Source organism: Furipterus horrens, unplaced genomic scaffold (genome assembly GCF_987537825.1).
Source record: "Furipterus horrens unplaced genomic scaffold, mFurHor1.1.pri manual_scaffold_7, whole genome shotgun sequence".
Taxonomy (NCBI): Eukaryota; Metazoa; Chordata; class Mammalia; order Chiroptera; family Furipteridae; genus Furipterus; species Furipterus horrens.
Window position 1 is genome coordinate 26092111 of NW_028327177.1, and position 22347 is coordinate 26114457.

The following is a 22347-nucleotide window of genomic DNA, read 5'->3' on the forward strand; positions in this document are numbered from 1 at the left end:
GTGACTTCTAGAGAAAGATAGTAAGTTTATTTCCTTTTGTTCTGGCTCAAGTTAATAGATCTTTCCCTACCTATAAAGACTTTTGTCAAAAAAAAAAAAAAAAAAAATCACCTGCAGAGAAAGGACACATTACTTAAAAGTTCTGAACAATGAATCAATGCTACTTTTTTACTCACCTTTGCCTCCTCATTCACGTCCCAGGTGAAGGAAACAGCATTATATGCAATCTCCTCAATGTTTCCAATCGTATTAAAGCTCTCCTTATAATCCGCTGTAACATTAAAAAAGAAAAGGTTTTAAGAATAAAAGTTACTCAGCGACGTCATTTTTTTCCAATGGGGAAACTGAAACTTTGCCTAGGCTAGTTGTTTCCATGGCAACAGTTAAGAATTTATGCTTGCTGATATTCTTTTACTAATATTTATAAGAAAGTAAACACGTTTCCTCTATTAAAAGACTAAATCAAGGTGCAGCAATGTTCCTAATTGATTTGTTCAACGGCTTCATTTTTCACTAGGTTTATAAAATTATTTCTTTTCTCCTGAGGCCCTTGTCACCGACCCGGTCTTGCTGCTGAAAAGTCTTCTGAAAGTGCCAGAGAGCAGTCCACAGGGACTGTTTTGTAGAACAGAATATTCTCTGTATCAGCCAGACAGTGTCATCAGGACTTCGGTGACAAAAATTCCAGGACAGTGCTGGGAAGCCTTTTTTTAAAAACTTCTTTTTGGAGTTGGGTACAGAAAGCTGAGGTATCATACTCAGCTTGCTATCACCATCTGTTCATTCAAGGCCCTCCATTCTTTTATTCCGGCAGTATTTATTTATCGCTTTTTATCCCCATTATCCACTGTCACAAACACAATAGCTATTCATGGGTTTGCTACATACTCTTATAAGTTGTGTTGATTTGCCTGTGTACATAGCTTTCATTTTCACAACTTATGTTGTGCTATAGGTAGGGTTGCCAGATCCAGGAAATATTTGGGGTATACTTATTGTTAACAATTATTTGTTTTTTGTTTTTTTTAATCAAAAATTCAAATTTAATTGGGCACCTTGTATTTTATCTGGCAAGCCTAGCTCTGAACCTTTTCAGAGTTAACTACACACTTATTTCTAACTGCAGCTGCACAGAATTCTATTGGGAGCGTCAACCACAATTTATTCCCTCTCTTCAGAGATGGGCCCTTTTGTGGTCTCTAGCTCTCTGGTATCACAAACAGACCTGTGATTAAAAAAAAAAAAAAAAAAACCTTCATTACTCACTGTCTCCTCTGTCACTGCCTCAGTTGGTCTTTAGTTCTGGACATGATATTCCTAGTCTAATGCTCACTGATTCCTGAGGTTTCTAGCTTATGCTTACCATCTGGGTCCTTTGTGTACTAAATAAACATTGGTCATGTCCTGCTTAACTGGCATCATGGTAAAGCTCATATTCTTTTCATTGAGGCCTGTTTTATTCACAAATTGATCACCTAATCACATACGTTCTTTCTCTCTAAGCCTCCATAATTATTTGTCTAAAATGGAACTGTGATCCTCATCTCATGTTCAGTTAAGTTACTACACCACTCAGGGCTGGTGGCTTCTCCAGGCTCTAATAAGGAAACGCTTTAAAATGTTGAAGGCTGCTTCCCTAAAGTTCATATGTGTAATCATTTTTAGCTGTTTATTCCTCACTTGTCGCAAAATCTAAGCTCATGTCAAACTTTACCAAAATTTTAATTACTTTCTCTTATTAATACAACTTCTTCTATTTTGTGAACTAGGTTGAGAGTAGTATTAATACTGGCTTTTTCTACCTATGATACAAATAATAAAACAAAGTCCATAAAAATTACAAGTTCAAAATAATCCATGATAGAACAAAGACCATTTGATTTCTTTTTAAATAAAACTCCTTATTACTGGGCCCTGACTGATGGTTAAGCACAGAAAACCTATTTGGAGGGGTCCTGCAGAAAGGCCCTCCTGACCAACTCTCTAGACTCTAACAAAAATTCTATTTCCCCTCTGTTGCACCGAATTTCTATTTCTGGGGCCAGTGCCATGGGTACAGAGGAGTATCCCAATGATGGTATATTTGTATTTCTTCTACCAGTTATGAGTTCAAGCATCTCTTCACTTCTGGGGTAGCCCACCCATGTCCCCTTTTATAAACTGTAGGTTTAAGCCTTTTGTCCATGTTTCTATTGGTTTCCCAAGGGAAACTTAGAAGCAAAACTGTAAGCTTTACATTTTCAGTAAAGCAAACACATTTTACTATAAAATCTTGTGAGTTCACCTGAGGAAAGTCAGAGACCATAAACAAGTAAGGACAAAATTTAAAAGCAGCCACAATCTACTTACCCACAAACACCCACTGCAAACATACTTGTATTATACTCATTTTTTCCTAGTCTCTGTCTCCCTTTCTCCAAAATTAGTAAACAGTTGTACACAATACTGTAACAATTATTTTTAGTTTGCTTTTGTCCCTTAATATATCTTCAGCATATATTTTTTTAGATTTTATTTATTTGTTTTTTTGTTTGTTTCTAGAGAAAGGGGAAGGAGGGAGAAAGAGAGGGAGAAAAACATCAGTGTAATTGATCAATTGCCTTTTGCATGTCCCCACTGGGGATCTGGCCCACAAGCCAGGCATGTGCCTGATGGGGAATCAAAATGGTGACTTTTTGATTTGCGGGATGACACCCAACCCACTGAGCCACACTAATCAGGCCCATCTTCAGCATCTTTTCATCAACAAACAAACATGTAAAAAATACTTTTAATGGCCAAATACCATTATATTAAATTAAAATGAAGTGCTAAAACTTAATTTTGTTCTTGTTGGTCACTTACATGATGTCCAGTACTTCACTATCTAAAATATCAGTTCATTATCTTTATGACTAAATATTCATATATATTTCATTTTTCACTAAGATATATTCTCAGAAGTGAAATTTATAGGTCAGAAGCAAGTATATTTTTAACACTTTTAATTCATTTTGTCAAATTGTTCCTGGAAAGGTTGAAACAATTTATATTCAAAATGACAGTGCATAAACATCCTGCTTCTTTTCAAATTGGTATGCAAAACATGCTAACTTATAATTATACTTTTTAATTTTTAAAAAGACTTTTCTTCAACTATAGTTTACATTTAATATTAGTTTATATTAGTTTCATGTGTACAGCATACTGATTAGACAATCATATACTTTAGCTAACTTATTATTTTAATTTGCAATTTCTTGATTGCTAAGGAGGTAGAACCATCTTTCATTTGCTTTCTGGTTCTTTATGTTTTTTTATACTCCTTCTCTTTTCTTTTTATATTTACTCCTTTATCCAACAGTTTCCTGTTCTGCCCTTTGCTCATTTTCTCTCAGGATATTCAAATTTTCTTATTAATTTTAAAGTAAATATTTAAAGCTCAGAGATAAGCAAAAGGAACACCATTTTATATCCTACAAACGTAGACTAAGGCTCTATGACTGTACTGGGAATGATTTTAAATGCACACCTGTGCTTTCGGCACAGCAGCTCAGCCAACCTATTACAATTTTGAAGATAGAAGCAAATCACTGAATTTAAAGAAATTAAGTTCCCTAATTCTTCATAGCTATTTGTTTAAAAAGAAAGTCATGCAACTTTGTTTTAAAGCTTTTAATAAGCATTTTTATGAAAAAAAATTTAGGTCAATCATAAATTTAAAAACAAATATTATATCTAGAAATAAAGACAAACCAAAATGGTCTGGTCAAACACTTATTCTAGATCTCATAAGTTGCTGCATTATAAGGTTTTATTTTTCCATTGTTTCTGCCCCTGAAAGTTTAACCACCTTAAAAAATGCATTAATTAGTTGGACATACAGATGACCAATAGACATATGAAAAGATGTTCAAGATCACTAGTTATCTCACATCTGTCAGAATGGCCATCATCAATAAAACAAAAAAGAACTAGTGTCGGCACAGATGTGGAGAAAAGGGAACATCTGTACATTATTGGTGGGAATGCAGACTGGTGCAGCCACCGTGGAAAACAGTATGGAGCTTCCCCCCAAAATTAAAAATGGAACTGCCTTCTGATCCAGCAACTCCACTTCTGAAAATATATCCAAAGAAACCTGCAACACTAATTTGAAGGAATATATGCGCCCCTATGTTCACTGCAATGTTATTCACAATAGCCAAGATTTGGACACAGCCCAAGTGCCCATTAGTAGATGAGGGGACAAAAAAAGCTGTGGTACATTTACACAATGGAATACTACTCAGCCATTAAAAAAGAAGAAGGAAATCTTACCTTTTGCAACAGCATGAATGGACCTGGAGAGTATTATGCTAAGTGAAATAAGCCAGTCAGAGAAAGACAAGTACCATATGATTTCACTTATATGTGAAATCTAATGAACAAAATAAACTAACAAAAAAATATAGAAACATACTCATAAATACAAAAGATTGACTGACAGCTGTCAGAGGGGAGGGGTGTTGGGGGCTGGGTGAAAAAGGTAAGGGGATTAACCAAAGAATAAAAACCTCACAGACACAGACAATAATATGGTGATTACCAGAGGGAAAGGGGGATGGAGGAGGTATAAGAGGATAAAGAGGGAATAAATGGTGATAGAAGGAGATTTGACTTGGATGGTGATAGACAATACAATATACAGATGCTGTGTTATAGAATTGTACACCTGGAGCTATCTGGTCAAGGTGAAGTTGTAGGTAAATGCACTTGCCTCCTTGCACAACCACAGAAAAATTACAGCTAAATCTTAGAATATCACTCAGGACCATCAGAAAGTTGAGCTGTATGGAAGTCTGACAACTAAGGAATTAAAGAAACCACACTCATCCAGACAGGTAGGAGGGATGCAGGGGCAAAGACATGAAACCAGCTAGTCCCAAACCCATGTGTGGTGCATGTAAAACACAGAACTATCCCAGGAGCAAGGGATCCCAGCCCTACACCGGACCACCCAGCCTAGGGTTCCAGTGTCAGGAAGATAAGTCCCCATAAATTCTGTCTATAAAAACCAGTAGGGGGTGGGTCAGCAGAAGAATCTGTGGGATACTCAGGCCTCTTCTCCTAAAGGGCCTCACACGACACACGGACTTACTCAGACTCACTCCCCCTGGGCTCCAGCACTGGGGCAGCACCTCCAAGGGCACCAGGGGCATACAGAGAGGAACTGGAGAGTCTGGCATCAGGGGGAGGGCTGGGGGACAGCTTCCTCCCAGACAGCAGCCATTGTACCTTTTCTGAGCCCTACCCCACAGAGAGACACAGTGTGGTGGCATCATATTTGAATCTCCATCAACCTGTCTCATACTGTAAGCCCTGTTCTGACAATTACCTAAGGGTCCACCTCATCCACATTATGGGTCCACCCAAGCTGGTAACAGAGGTTTTTCCATGTGAAGGGCTGGGTTAGGCACAGGCTTCAGACCTTCCTAAATCCATTCAAACAAGCAACAACTGAGCCCAGCCCCCATGACTCTCCCTGAGTGGCTCCAGGCCTGGCACTAGCAGCAGTCATCTGCAGATTGCTTTATGCTTATACCAAAGAGCCTCAGACAGAACACATGTGGAGACTGGCCTTGGACTGCACAACCCAGGAAACCCCAGAGCCTATGCACCCAGCATACAGTTACAGACCGTGTTGGAGCACCACTCAAACACCTCCACAAGCCTCGGAGGGAGGGGGTTGCAGGGCAGGGGGCACAGCCAGTCCTACCAGCTTTCCAGACTGAGTAAATCACTACCATTGACCTTCTGACAACAGTCAAGACTCATTGACAAGAAGAGGGAGTACTCAGCCCACACAGAGGGTGCACCTTGAGTACACAGCTTGGGAGATAGGGGAAGCTGTGCCACTGGACCCTACAGGACACCTAATACATTAGGCCATGCTACCAAGACACAGAGTCAAAATAGCTCTACCTAATACATAGAAACAAACACAGGGAGGCTGCCAAAATGAGGAGACAAAGAAACATGGCCCAAATGAGAGAACAGAACAAAACTCCAGAAAAAGAACTAAACAAAATGTATATAAGCAACCTATCAGATACAGAGTTCAAAACACTGGTTATAAGGATGCTCAAGGAACTCAGTGGGTACTCAAACAGCATTAAAAAGACCCAGGCAGAAATGAAGGATACACTAATTGAAGTAAAGTACAATTTCCAAGGAATCAACAGTAGAGTTGATGAAGCAAAGAATCAAATCAATGATTTGGAAGATAAGGAAGAAAAAGACATCCAATTAGTATAGCAAGAATAAAAAATATACAGGATAGGATAAGAAATCTTTGGGACAATTTCATACATACCAACATTTACACTATAGGGGTGCCAGAAGGAAAAAGGGAAAGAACAAGAAATTGGAAACCAATTTGAAAAATAATAAAAGAAAACTTCCCTAATTTGGTGAAGGAAATAGACATACAAGTCCAGGAAGAACAGAGAGTTCCAAACAAGATGGATTTAAAGAGGACCACATGAAGACACATCATAATCAAAATGCCAAAGGTTAAAGAATAAAGAGAGAATATTAAAAGCAGCAAAAGAAAAGTAGATAATCACCTACAAAGGAGTTTCCATAAGACTGTCAGTTGATTTCCCAAAAGAAACTTTGCAGGCTAGAAGGAATTGGTAAAAAGTATTCAAAATGATTAAAAGCAAAGACCTACAACCTAGATTACTCTATTCAGCAAAGCTATCATCTAGATTTGAAGGACAGATAAAGTACTTCCAGACAAGGTAAAGCTAAAGGAGTGCATCATCACCAAACCATTATTATATAAAACGTTGAAGGGACTTATTTAAGAAAAAGAAGATAAAAAATATAAATGATAACATGGCAATAAATAATATATAACTATCAACAACTGAATCCACAAACCAAACTAAGCCAACAAGCAGAACAGAAACAAAATCACAGATATGGAGAACATTGGAATGGTGGCCAGTGGGAGAGGAGTCTGGGAGAGAATGGGGGAAAAGGTGAGGGGATTAAGAAGTACAAATTGGTAGTTACAGAATAGGTAGGGGGATGTTAAGAGCAAGTATAGGAAATGGAGTTGCCAAAGAACTTATATTCATGACCCATGGACATGAACAAAGCAGAGGAGGTCACTAGAGGGAGTTGGGTATGCTGGGTAGAGATGGGCAATGGGGAAAAAACTGGGACAAATGAACAGCATAATCAATAAAAGGAAAAAAATTGTACACCTGAAATTTATATAATTTTACAAACCAGTGTCACCCCCCCAAAATTATAATGGACTCAAATGGGTCTCTAAAAAAAAGCATGCTAATTGGATCTGACTTAAAAGGTAGTTCTTATTAGTCGTAGTAATTTGCAAAAGGAGGGACAACCCTAGAGTGCCCAACTAGCTTGAAGCATCAAGAATGAAACCATGGGAAGAAGAAATGGGAGTCTGCCTAATGGAATAAAAAAGAAGTTAATCTCACTGTTAAGTCATGTTGACAATGATAGAGCTAAACTTTCCAGGGTTCCCCCTAAGGCTGTGTGTGTCCTTGGAATACCAGAGTGAGGAGTAAGGGAACACATAGCCATGGACATTCTCTAGAGCAGCGTTTCTCAACCTGTGGGTCGCAACCCCTTTGGGGGTCGAACGACCCTTTCACAGGGGTCACCTAAGACCATCGGAAAACACATATATAATTACGCATTGTTTTTGTGATTAATCACTGTGCTTTAGTTATGCTTGGGGGTCACCACAACATGAGGAACTGTATTAAAGCGTCGTGGCATTAGGAAGGTTGAGAACCACTGCTCTAGAGTCTGTTGGGAAATCCCCTATAGACGCAGAATGAGTCTGGATTCCTGTACCTTACAGGCTTAAGTGGATGTTCTATCACATAACAGTACTTCCCAAATGTTGGGGTGCATCAGGATCACCTGTAGGGCTTTGGTAAAAGGCTGTTTCTGGGTCCATTCCCAAAGATTCAGGATGTCTGGGATGCGGCAAAGAATTTGTCTTCCTAATAAGCTCGCAGGTGGGGCTGATGCTGCCAGCCTGACATCCAGACTCCACTTTGGGTAGCACTGTTCTATGGCGAATTAAAATGACTGGATCCTTTACTTCACTCCACAAATGGTCTTAGAAAGCACTGTCTATCATTGAGGTCCTACATGGACCATCAATAAAGTCTGTGTGACAGATTGTTCTTCCTAAAAGATTTTCCCTCTTGGGTGGGCACAAGCAGCACACGTAGGAAGACCAGGCAGTTACCTATATGGTGAGACTTGAGTACCACCCACTCCAAGAAGTCTGTTTGTTCTCAAAACTGCAATGCCATTCTAAAACAGTCATTTCTTTGGCTAAATCATTGTCATCTCCTGACATTAAGGTATAAATATTCTTGGGATAATAACAACTGCCATACACCGAGAACTCACTGAAGGTCAAGGCTGTGTTGGGCTTACCAACATTAACTCACCTAATCCTCACACTCACTGTGTGAGGCAGGTATTAGCATCCTGCTCCTACAGAAAAGTTGCTGCTTGTAGAAAATCACGAGGCTGGTAACAGGCCAACCTGTGATTTGAATCCAGGTCTGTTTGGTGCCAAAGGCCAAACTTTTAACCACTGCCTATATTTATCTTGCAAGTCAAACAGATATTAACGCCTTGTAGAGGAAAATCACAGCACATCCTAACGTGGCAACCAGCTGGGAGAGAAGTGCTGAGGAACATTCGATGAGGCAGAGAGGCGAGACATTTCTGGACAACTGCAAATTCCTGACAGAGGAGGGCTAGGTTGGGGAGCGGCACTGGAAAGAAGCAAAGAAAGCATCTCCATATCTTGCAGGCACCACAAAGACTGAAGGAAAAGTTCAAAAGCTAGCCCTTGGGGAAAAACAAGGGGGGTCGGGGCGAGGATAAACTGGACGATGTTTCAGCCAAGAGCTGCTGAGCATGCGTGGCTGTGCAGCGGATGCTTTCATCTCTGTTTCTGGCCAGTTACATTCTACACAGAAATTATGGGATTGGATTCTATTTTAACTGGTGTGGGCAGCATGGTGGTAGATCATCTTGTTATCTTTTTTCTTTTTTGCATATGATCAGTGGTGTACGTGTAAGTATAATTCTGGAATGCCGTCAAAGGCATTTTTAATTCTTTCACCTTAATTAAGTTTCACATGCTTGGTAAATTATAACTACCCCTTTTAATTATTTTTTAAATATATTGTGGGAGATTAAAAGGAGTGGTATAATTAATATAAAAATTGCTTCTCTTCTGAAAGGTGTGGATTCTGTCTGGACTAGTGAAATAATGAATCTGGAATGCTGAAAATAGCTCAGGGCACTATTGCCAATTCAGCGTGCATAAACTGCAGTCTAAGAAGTTTTTGGTTTTTTTTTAAAGCCAAGAACTCAGGGTAGTTTATATATTTGAGAACAGGATATACAAGGAATCCACTTATAGGTCGGCACCCAAAGTGCAGAAAGAAAGGACACTAACAGTGGAGACACACAGACCTGAATTTAATTTCCGTCCTTGCACCAAGCCCTACAACCTTCAGTGAGTTATGAAACCTCTCTGAACTTGTATTTCCTCATCTACAAAAGAGAGAGAGCCTGCTAGCACCACAGTGGGTGAACACTGGTCCCTCCTTCGCCCATCCCACCTGACCTCAAACATCTATTCCCCTCTGTCTGTAAAGGTCAAAGAGGATCAGCTCAAACTCAGGAAACAGTCGAGGGTCATTCCAGGAGGATTCGCTCTGACTTGAAATAGGTAGAATAAATAAACTTTAGCCTAAGTAGATTCTGAGACTTTTTTCTGTTTTTCAAAATAAAAAAAACAGCTCCTTAAAACCTGAAAGACTCACAAGAACTCGTAAAAAGTTATTTCCCTTTAAATGCTTTTCTCCCAAGCCAGAGATAAAGTGTGTTTCCCTAAGTGTGCCGACACTTGAGCTGAGTTGTAGAGGCATGAAGTGTATGTATTTCCATCACTTGCTCCTGGCCCCTTAGCAAAATATAGGAACAGCACCAATTTTTAGGAGACAAGTGTGTGTTGAATATATTTCATACACATTACCTTGGACTATTCTGTTCAGTAGCTTTCAAAATTATTCTTACTTTGTGGAATAGGAAACTCGCAAACATGTTAAATACCTTGTCTCCCTAATAGTCACTTCATTTTAAGGGGCTAACCTGGGAGTGGAACCTAAGAAATTCTGTCTACATAGGAAGCCAGAGCCCTTTGATTTTTGTGATATATGCAATCTTACAAATGAGCACTCCACCATATATAATCTGGAACAAGGATGGCTGAAATTATGAAGACATAATTTGTGACTCATAGAATGTGACTGGAAAAAGAGTTACTCTTTGATATTAAGGCAGGAATTAATATTAGTAATACTATCTACTCTCCATGGTTTATTGTCATATTCTTACAGATATCATTTAAGATAGAAACTTCCTTGAAATTTTCCCTTTAGGATAAACAAATATTTTATTTGGGTTTGATTCACGTGTTTCTAGAGAAGAAATTGTGTGGGCCAATGTTATAGCTTTCAATTGCATTAACGATAATTTTAGAGTAAAAAAAGTGTTTCAGACTTCCAGTCAAGATGGAGGCGTAAATAAACACTCCTTGTCTCCATGCACAACTATAGCAAAAAATACAGCTATACGACAAAACAAATATGACCCCAAATTGTCAGAAAATAGAGTTGTGTGGAAGTCTGACAACGAAGGATTTAAAAAAGCCACATTCATCCAGATGGGTAGGAGGGGTACAGACACAAAGAGGCATGGTGACAGGAACAGGTGGTCCCACATCCATGTGTTGTGGGTAAAAAATAGGAAAAATACCTTGGGAGTGAGGGATACCAGTCCCAGTCCAGACCACCCATCCCTGAGTCCCAGTGCCAAGAAGACAAGTCCTATAAAAACCAGTGGGAGTTGGGGCAGTAGAAAAAAACTGCATCCTTTTAAAGGGCCTGCAATAGACTTAGAACTCACACAGACCCACCCCCTCTGGGATTCACCAGGGCAACAGCTGGTAGGACACCAGTCGCATATGGGGAGAAAGCAAGGTGCAAGTGGGAGACAGCTTCCTCCTGGGGAAAACTCCAGAGGCCAGGCAGCAGCATTGTCCCCTCTGTGAGCCCTCCCTGACACATAGCAACAGAACGGTGACATGGGTTGCTCTTCCCTGACAATTACCTAAGGCTATGTCTAATACAACTTTATAGGTGCACCAAGACAGGGAGTCAAAGCAGCTCTCCCTAATACACAGAAACAAACACAGGGAGGCTGCCAAGATGAGGAGACAAAGAAATATGGCCCAAATGAAAGAACAGAACAAAACTCCAGAAAAAGAACTAAATAAAATGGAGATAAGCAACCTATCATGTGAACAGTTCAAAACACTGGTTATCAGGATGCTCCAGGAACTCACTGGAGCATCAAAACTACCTAGGCAGAAATGAAGGTTGCATTAAGTAAAATAAAGAAAAACCTAAAGGGAACCAACAGCGGAGGTGATAAACCCAAGAATCAAATCAATAATTTGGAACACAGGGAAGGAAAAAGCATTCAATCAGAACAGCAGAAATTAAAAAAGAATTAAAAAAAACAAGGATAGATTCAGGAACTTCTGGGACATCTTTAAACATACCAACATCTGAATCATAGGAGTGCCAGAAGGAGAAGAGAAAGAGCAAGAAATTGAAAACTTATTTGAAAAAATAATGAAAGCAAACATTCTTAATTTGGTGAAGGAAATAAACATACAAGTCCAGGAAGCACACAGAGTCCCAAACAAGATGGACCCAAATAGGACCACACCAAGACACATCATAATTAAAATGCTAAAGGTTAAAGATAAAGAGAGAATCTTAAAATTAGCAAGAGAAAAGCAGAGAGTTATTTACAAAGGAGTTCCCATAAGACTGTCAGCTGATTTCTCAAAAGAAACTTTGCAGGCTAGAAGTATTCAAACTGTTGAAAAACAAGGACCTACAACCTAGATTACTCTATCCAGCAAAGTCATCATTTAGAATGGAAAGGGCAGATAAAGTGCTTCCCAGACAAAGTAAAACTAAACGAGTTCATCATCACTAAGCCATTATTTTATGAAATGATAAAGGGAATTATATAAGAAAAAGATCAGAACAATGAACAATAAAATGGCAATAAATTCACAACTATCAATAATTGAATCCAAGTAACAAACTAAGCAAACAAGCAGAACGGGAACAGAATCATAGGTATGGAGATCATCTGGAGGGTTATCAGTGAAGAGGGGGAGGGGGGAAAAGAGGGGAAGGTGCCGGAACTAAGAAGCACAAATTGGTAGGTACAAAACAGACAGGGGGATGTTAAGAATAGTATAATAAATGAAGAAGCCAAAGAACTCATATGCAAGACCCATGGACGTGAACTAAGGGGGTTGGTTGCTGGAGGGGAGGGGGGTACCAGGTGGAGGGGGGCAAAGGGGAAAAAATTGGGATGACTATATAGCATTATCAATATAATATTATTTTTAAAAAGCATTTCACATTATAACCCAGTACTGGGTTCCATGTATTTTAGTATTTTTATTCTATTTGATTTCATTTTTTTTAACAATGCTGATTCTGACCTGTAAACTTGACTTCAGACTGACAAAAGGTCATATCCTATGTGCAGACACATAAGCACACATGTTTGTGTACATATATATGCACCATGGCTTCTAGCTCTGAATTTAAATCAATTTGTATGGGCTTAAAATTAAGCTCCTTCCACTCATCTATGTTACTCAGTGGGATTTAACTTCATTTTAACTATTCTAACTCTTAAAAAAATTCATGCCTGGTACTTGCTGACAGTTTGCTGAACGAATGAAGACATAGATAGTGCTTTGGTAAATAGATTACTCTTATTTGCTACCTAAACTAGTTATGTTTTATTTCAGTTTTCCATTCTTCATCTCATTACTTAATACACAAAAACTCTTAAGGGCAGGTTATGGGGACCAGAAGTTATAAGCACATAGGCATAGAAGTCACAGCCCAAGGTGGCTAATCAGCCATCCCCATCTCAGACCTACAAACGGGGCTCCCTCTAGCACAACAGTCCCCAACCTCTTCCCACCCCAAATGATATTGCTAGAAACTGTGACATGTCCCAGTAAAACCAACACTAATTTATAAAAGAAAATTGAATTATTTCTCAAATGATGGTACTTTATTATTAGTAAGTCTCGAGAATTGCCATTCTATGATAAGGCATTCAATAGTCTCTCAAAGACCAATTCTAGTGTCTAGCAGCCCTCTGTGTTAGAAATAATTCTTAAATGCATATAATTGTACTTCTGAGATGCTGACTGAACAGATTTAAACAAAAGAAATGGCTTTTAGGAAATTGGTGGTGTTGAACACGGACACATTACAAGAACTGTAAATCCTAACATAGATTATCTGTCACTAAATTCAAATTACAAACCCAGTCCCTTCAGCTGCTCAAATTCCATTCAGATTAACCTCCATTTTCAACAACCCCCTCCTTTACCCCCAGCTGCCCAATCACACATACTGACCTGGTTAACAGCCACAGGAGGAAAGTCTGTTATGTGCATGACAGGACTGGGGTGTGGGAGGGAACAATGCACCGGCTATTTTTTTTACATGAATGATTTTGTAATAACTACTATTTGAATTACTCATGCTGCTATTCCTGTTTATTTTCCATCCATTATTAGAGCATGTAGATATTATTTCAAAACTGAAATGCTCATTCTCTTAGATATATTTCTTCAAGAAGACACTTTGTCCTTCAAAGGAGGAAGCTGTAGCTGTCTTCTCTATTTCCCTTTGTAATGCTGACTGACCACAGCGGCTGCGGGTGTGAGTTCCACCGCATCAGCAGCCCCCTCAGAAAAGCTACAGAACCTCTTGAAGCTGGTTTCCTTCCCAATCGGTGAGAGGAGATAATACCAGCACCTACCTCAGAGGATCGCTGAACAACGACGAGATGCTCATTTCTTTAGCACTCGGTTCTTTCAATACTTGTCTCTTCAAGAGCAGAAAAACTAGTGGCGGCTCCACATTCCTGGAGCGCGTTCAAAGGACTTTTTTGATTAGCTTCACCTTATTTTGGCTTCTACACTTCAAAGAGCTTAATTTAGTTTTGGAATAAAACTTTCTCTTGGCCAGTTTTAGGCTTTGTAAACAAAAGAGAAAAACTTTAGATTTGCCCATTTTAACACTTGGGGGTACTGCAAAGGCACAAATTTGTTTCTGTTGAAAGGCAGGGTGAGAGACAGGCTTCTACTAAATGCTGGGGGTGGCTCTGTAGTTTTGTTCAGTAAATAGACAAGTCTCATGAAACTGTCAGACGGTATCTTCAGGTACTTTTGTATTGAACAATTTTTTAAGCTAGCCAAATAATACTAAAAAATGTGACATCATCAGGTTCTCTGTGGTTTCATTAAATGAATCTCCAAAGAAAGAAAATAATTGAGACCCAAGCAAAACACAAAAATCAAATAAAACTATGAATAACGCGTTCGAGATGAAAGCATGATCTTATATAGCTAAAGATAAAGGCGTAGTCTCACCAATTAGGGGAAGAACAATGTGGTGCCCAGTAAACATGAAAAAAAAAAAAAAAAAGAAATGTTCAACGAATAAAAAAGTTTACAGTAGTAAAAACAGTGGATCTACAAAGTGGTCTCAGGTGTGTGTGTGTGTGTGTGTGTGTGTGTGTGTGTGTGTGAATTTTGAAAACTTATAATCTAAATCAGTATCTCTTTATGGGGCCATTTCACTCTCTCATTAAAATAGATTCTCAGACGGGTCTTCCACAATTTTCTCTGTGACGTTCATTGTTTTTAACTATTCAGGGCTTTAAAATTGTCAGTATAAAGGAAACTCATTACCAGAAAAGGTTTATTAAACAATAATGTCCTGGCTCTGGCTGGTATGGCTCAGTAAACCAAAAGGTTGTTGTTTCGATTCCCTATCAGGGCACATGCCCGAGTTGCAGGCCAGGCCCCCAACTGGGGGAGTGCAAGAGGCAACCAGTTGATGTATCTCTCACACAATGATGTTTCTCTCACTCTCTTTCTCCCTCTGTTTCCCTCTCTCTAAAAATAAATAAATAAAATCTTAAACACACACACACACACACACAAATAATAATGTCCTGGAACCAGATAAACACACTTCTCAGGAACAGTAAAAAAAATGGTAAAGGACCACATTCATTGTCATATTTAATTTCCAAATCTAGCTACTTTGGTTGTGGGAGGACAATTTACTTTTAAACAATTTTCTGTTGTTTGCTTCGGAAAAACAATAATAATTTCTAGTTAGGTTAAAAAAAGAGTAATTTCCTCTGGTTTATTAGTGTGTGTATAATTGCTATGCTAACAATTAAGTCTTGAAAGTTGTTAAACAAGTTTCATCAAAGGGATCATAGGATAATAAAATAATATTTTAAATATAAGAAATTAAAGTACCAAATACACATTTAGCCCCCTGGCATCTAGAAAAATATGATCAAAGTTGATTCTTGCAAAATGGAAAAGGAGAGAGTGTGACCCCACCTGAGTTTCCAGCTGGCCAGATACCTGCCTGGCCACCTCCTGTAGTGTTACCTACATACACAAAACTACATGTAGTGGTGTTCGTCAACCAGTCAGCACTGAATGAGCATCTTTTCTGTGCCAGACTTGGTATCAGGGGCTGGGTATACAAAGGTTTAAAAAAATCCTCTCTCTAGTTAAGAAGCTCAGCATCTAGTGTGATGGGCAGAATGTAAACTGATAAACCACGTCTATCAGTCGGACTGATAAACTGATGGACTATTGTCTAGATATAAACCAAAATCCGTGCAGGAAGCAGCTTGCTCTGCTTACTCTGAAAGGTCAGGAAGCTCTCACACATATGCGGACAGGGAAACAAGTTCTTAAGCAGTAACATATCTACTAGGTAAAGGCTATTCTAGGCAAGGAAAGCCTCAGAGAAGGAACAAAGGAGAGGTTGGAAGTAACTAGAAAATCTGGTGAGGGGCAAAAATAGACCTATAGATTTGACATTCAAAATTTTTAATTAAAAAAAATGTTACAGGGGCATGAGACATCAGTAGTAGTTTAGGGTGTGGGATAGGAAGTGGGCTCCTCTCTCAAGAAACATAAAGTGGAAGGAAAGCGGAAGGGCTAGCAATAGCTTATAAGGGAGCCTGCAAAGATCAGGACCTGGATGTGTGGGCAGTTTACAGACTTGGTGCAGCCCTAGATCCTTTCCTAGGTTGGGGGGGGGCGGTGTCTAGAAAAATACTTCCAGGATACCCAGATCACCCCAGGAGGAAGTCATTCTCCCCAAAGCTGTTGTCCCCAACAAAATGAGCTTCTAGGATTCACAAAGAAACATGCATGTAATAACTGAAAACTACAATGGCTCCGATATTATTAAAAATTAATATATTCTGTCTGAACTAAGAGTCAAGTTAAAAGAATACTTGCATTTTATGTTTTAAAATATATAACCTTAATAGCCTACCATACTTGTATCGCACCAATGTTTTCTAACCAAAGCTGAAGATGAAAAGGAATTTTCAGTAACTGGCCACAGCTTTTGTCTGTAGAACCACGGGAGCCTCCCACTGTGCGAGCCTGTGGGAAAGATGGCAAGACCCAGGGCAGAACACTGCCTGCCATACGCCCCAGCTCTTGCCCCCCATGGAGGAAGCAGAGATCAAGGTCTCTGCCTGGACTCTCACCAGCCCTGAGGGTTTGGTGGTTGTTGTTTTTGTTGTTTTAAGTTGGGGGCTTTCATGGGGTTTTGTTTTGTCTTGAATCAAATTTACTTTTCATATCTATTTGGAAGTGTGGAAACAGTGTAGGAAAACATCAAAATCAATATTCCATTTACTTGAGTTAGTTATTTGTAAAGGAGAGTAGACGACACTTGTCCAGCTGCAGGCAGAGAGATTTGTATAAACCTAGGGGAGGAGAGCCCTCCAGAGAACAACATTAAATGGCTGTGGGGTGGGCGGGGTGGGGTGAGGGTGGGGGTGGGGGACCCTGGTGAAGAGAGAGGTCAGTTGCAGGGCACTCTTGTCTCCTAGGCCGGTTTGGGCCATGAGTTGACGCTGACTGCCAGGCCACCTGACCTTCGGAAATGTGGCAGCTGCCTCCACAAGCCCCTCCCCAATGTCCACCCTCCCAGTTTGGCTACAAAACTGCAGGAAAGCACACTGGTGGGGCACAGCCAACGCCACCCTCTTCTGGGAAACCCAAAGGGAGAAAAAAGTATTACTGAATTTTAATCACAATTTGTATTTGAAAATGGAGTAGGACCTCCACACTGAAGATAGCTCCTACCCCTGGACAGATGAGCCAAGCTGAATAGTTCACAGGAGTCAGCAAAATTCTGTGTTTCAGAGTCTTCTGGCAGGCTTCTCTTTGATCCCTCAGAGAAAACTATTTAGAACTAAACTTGAAAAAATGTTTTTATTGAGTTAGAACTTAAGTTTTCATGAAAAGCTTTACCTTAATATAAGACTGCCATCAACAGAGCATAACTTAAAAACTGGCTCTTAAGGAATAGATCTGTAAGAGGGCACGGATGAATATCCTATAATCACGTTAATAACCGAAGATGCTCTATAATTGCCTGCTAATTACCATGGAAAACTATGGATTAATATTAACAATGTAACTAATACATTCTGATGTATGATCATGCCCTACAAAAAAAGATTACTGTGAACCAAAATTAAAGACAGAGATTGAATAAAGAACAAATGGTTGATTTCACAATTAACTACAAAATTATGTCAACAATGGCTACATTGAATGTGAATGTCAAGTAATGATGCTTATTTGTATGTGCTTGTGGAATCAGTCTGATTACATTACAAACGAGGACACCCATTCTGCAAATGCAAATTCTGCGATGTTCCTTCTTTTAGAACATCTGCAATGTAAAGTAGCAAAGTAATTCTTAATTATGTTCAGGAGAGAGAAAGTCTCTGAATGTGCCTCAATTTATCTGTTGCGGCTTCTGGCTTTCCTTCTATAAAGTTAGTATTAGTTGTTGAACATCTAATTTTCCTTCCCTGCTTGAAAGGGAACAAATGGAAAGATGTGCCTTTCCCAGAAAGTGGTTTTGGAATTCTCTACTGTTTGAGTAGACGTCATAAGTATTCCAGTTCATTTTGTAACTTGCTTCATTTCAAATATTTTTTAAATGGCTCACACTGTGCTAAACTGGATCACTCCATTATGCAAATGAGTTCCAGGGAAATGCTACTCTGCTGTATGTGTAACAACAGGAAAATAAATCATGGTGGATCTGGCTGAACTCAGTACATGGTCAGCCCCCGCTCCCTGGCCACACCACCCCTGACTCCCCTGCCTCAGGGCTGGGACCCCACCCAGTTACAAAACCATGACTTCCTTCTGTGATCCTTTCCATCTCCTTTATCCTCACAGCTAGGCATCATGGAGGGTCTACCTCTTCTAGAATTTGTCTCATTCCTAGGTTGCCTTTGTATCTTCTCAATGATTATCAAAGCGCCTAAAATCAAGTACCGCAACTCATTAAAGAAGAATGTCCCTTCATCGCAATATTCTACTAGCGATTTGTGGGTCGCGACCCCTTTGGGGGTTGAACGACCCTTTCACAGAGGTCGCCTAAGACCATCAGAAAATACATATATAATTATGTATTGTTTTTGTGATTAATCACTACGCTTTAGTTATGGTTGGAGGTCACCGCAACATGAGGAACTGTATTAAAGGGTCGCGGCATTAGGAAGGTTGAGAATCACTGTACTAGCCTATTATATCTGCATGTTTCCCTCTGTCTGTCCTTATCAGAGTTCTGGTAGGACTGATGTTTGAATGGAACACACCCACTTGGATGAATGACTCTCTTACCTATTCCTGGATCTATACTTCACTATAAAAAGATATAAACACACACACAGACTTTAATATCTCCCCAATGAAAGTGCAAATAAGACTTGGTGGTCCAAGATAGTGTCAAAGCCAGAGGACGAGAAACTCGGAGCTTAAGTACCCTCTGCATCTGGTGTGGTGATGACCCTATAGCGGGGTCTTTGCAGAGGAAATGAAATTGTAGCGTTTCCCTCCTATTCTACCTGCGGCTCTGAGGTTTGCCACCAGGGCACAGGTGGTAAGAATCAATGGCCCTCTAACAACTGAAGCCCTTAGATGCACTTTCTGGGCTCAATCTGTTTCCTCTGGACCTGAAAGTCTCCTTGTAGAGCTTGAGATCAGCAAGTTCCATTCAGGCTTCACATCCCTGCCACCCAAAGAGTCCCCTGAAAAAAGTAAGCCTTTTCTCAACTACAAAACACTTCTCTCTCATTTTCTCTAGACCAGTTACTCAGGACTTCCTTCCTTCACCCCACTCTCTGTACTGGGTGAACCGATTAACACTCCCACTAGCATGTATGAGTTTCCACCCTTTGCATCCATGCTAACAGTTTCTCAGACTTTGCCAACCTCGTTTTGGTCTCTGTGTTAGCTCCTAGACCTACGTGTGTGCTCTTCTATTGGCTTTTTCCTTGGCTTGTAACATCCTCACCCTCATTTTTAACCTCATATGTTTTTATTATCCTTGCAGAGAAGTCTCAGAAATATCTCCTTTTTGAAGGACTCCTCCGAGCTGCCACTCACCCTGTGACATCTTAGCCATTTAGCTTCTTACCTCCAGATTGGAGCAGTTTGAAGGCCTTATTATCCCTGAGTTGCCAATCCATAACAAAGGGTTTGGCATGTTTACTGAGTCAATGTGGAATTTCTGCAAGCAGATGGTGCCTAATATGAGACCAGCACTAAGTCCGTATCCCATTCCATGAAAAAGGGGCTTTCACACTCAGAGACAAGCAAAGGACCAACAGAATCTAAGGAGCTATCCATACAGGAAGAATAATTGGCACAGGAATGCTTCTTGGGCTGCAGAATGTAGACTTATTTATGACCTGGAATAATTGTTGTTACTCAACAAGTTCACAAGAAGGAACTTGTGAGACCTGGAGAACTCTGCTCATGTGCTTTGAAAAGCAGCAGAATCCACTTGGGCCAGGATTTGTTTGTTTTACTTACAAACAAACAAAGAGCCAAGTGCTAATATTTCCTCCCCTCCCCTCCTTCTAGAAAAGTAGTGTATGGCCTAATATACAAGAACTACATATCTGCCCTGGCTTTCAGAACTGTCAGAACAAGCAGCAGCCGGGTCCCACTGCTAGATTGCAAAACATTCTCAATGTCTGAAGAGGAAGGTACAGAGGGGAGAAGCAGGATGTCAGGGCAAGGTCAATTAATGAATGTCTTCAGTCACTCCACTTGTAATCAGTGCCAGGTGGAGGGCCAAGAACTATCTAGGGGTTGGGATGCAAAGATAATATGAGGGTCTGTCCAGAAAGTATCCATCCATGTACTATGCAAAAGAAACATTTATTAAAGAAACAGGAAACACTGTACACAGGACAATAACGCCTCAGTCCCCTTCAAAGTAGGCACCTTGGGGTCTCATACAATTCTCTCAATCTCCATTGGCTGCCCCATCTTATTTTCCTCAGTCTCATCAATGGTCTCAAATCTCTTCCCTTTCAAAGGTGATTTTAGTTTTTGGAAAAGCTGGAAGTCGCAGGACACCAAATCTGGGCTGTAGCGGGGCTAAGTCACTTGGGTGATTGATGTTTTGCCAGAAAACTCTGTACGGGATGTGATATATGAGCAGGCGTGTTGTCATGATGAAGCTCCAACCACCAGTTACCCACAATGCAGCCTTCTGAATCATCTGAAGAGTTTCCGCAGCAGAATGTTAAAGCTTAATGCAAAATTTGATGCAGATTCATTGCTCTGCTCGCTCAGCCATTTTGAATGCAACAGCCACACAGTACACATGCTCACTCAATGGTGTCTACCACCCCACTGACTAGTATAGTAAAGTCACCATTAATGGTTCATGCACACGTATTCCTGTCCACTCTTTTTGGCTGCCAGGTTATGTCAATGTTATGCAAACTGTTCTTGTTAAACTAACAATGGTTGGACTCTTTCTGGTCAGACGTCATATACAGTTGGAGTGAGGATATAGAATAATAAAAAGTCAAGGGATGCAAACTTCAGCATTCTTGAGTTTTCATCTCACCTACACCATTTACCAAGTACATGACCTTGGGTAAATTTCTTAATCCATCACCATCTGGGTTTTTATAATAAAATGAGTTGTTTAGAGGATGAAGGACAAAGTATTTATGCACAATGTATAGAAAGAGTCTGGAACATAGGAAGAAATGGACACATGGAAACTATTATTGAGAAACAGTTCGCTCCTTCAGGGGCCTGCCTTCTGTCAGTGTAGCAGTTTTATCCACACGTTCATTCATTCACTCATTCATTCAGAAAATATTTGTTGAATGCTCACTATATTTCAGGTCCTGTGCTAAACCCTGGGGCTATAGCAGGAAATAAAAAAGACAAGTGTCTGCCCTAAGGCTTACCTTTCAGCAGGACAGAGGAACAATAATAAATAGAAACATGCGAAGGTCTGTCCAGAAAGTATCCAGCCATGTAATATAAAAAATAGAAACACTAATTGAAGAAGATACAAGATACAAGAAACATTGTACACAGGACAATGATGCCTCAGTCCCCTTCAAAGTAGGCACCCTGGGACCTCACACAGTTCTCCCAGCATTTCTTCCACTGTTCAAAGCATTCTGCAAAATTCTTCATTGGAATTGCCATCAGCTGCCCCGTCATATTTTCCCAAATCTCATCGATGGTCTAAAATCTCTTCTCTTTCAAAGGTGATCTTAGTTTCATGCCAAGTTCCTACATCAAAATCTCAGACACAGTAGTTTTTAGAATCCCCAGATCAGCTTCTAGTTCTCACACTGTCAGTTGCCAATCTTTGTTGATTGCAGCCTGTATACATTCAACATTCTCAGGTGTTCTTGCAGGCCTTTCAGAAGGTGGATCACTTTCAACAGATTCTTGACCATCTTTGAAACATTTGTGCCACACCTTTATGTGCAATGCACTCACTGCATCATCTTCAAACGCCTTCTGAATCATCCGAATAGTTTCCGTGAAGGAATATTCAAGCTTAAAGCAGAATTTTATGCAGATTTGTTGCTTTACTTGCACAGTCATTTGAATGCAACGGCCACACAGTACACATGCTCATTCGATGGTATCTGCCACCCCCACTGATTAGTACAGTGAAGTCGTCATTGTTCATGCATGCACATACCAGTCCACTCTTGTTGGCTCCAGGTTACATCAATGTCATGCAAACCATTCTCGTTATATTAACAATGGCTGGA

The 22347-nt window shown here is 39.9% G+C and overlaps 1 protein-coding gene across 3 annotated transcripts in view; it reads right to left on the reverse strand.

The window, feature by feature from the left end:
- GRHL2 (grainyhead like transcription factor 2) overlaps positions 1 to 22347 on the reverse strand; it is a 140321-nt gene that overhangs the window by 46326 nt on the left and 71648 nt on the right. For all 3 annotated transcript variants that reach the window (XM_090283495.1, XM_090283494.1, XM_090283496.1), the window contains exon 8: positions 177 to 271. In XM_090283495.1, the coding sequence (XP_090139621.1) occupies positions 177 to 271 (95 nt within the window). The remainder of the gene's footprint in view (positions 1 to 176; positions 272 to 22347) is intronic.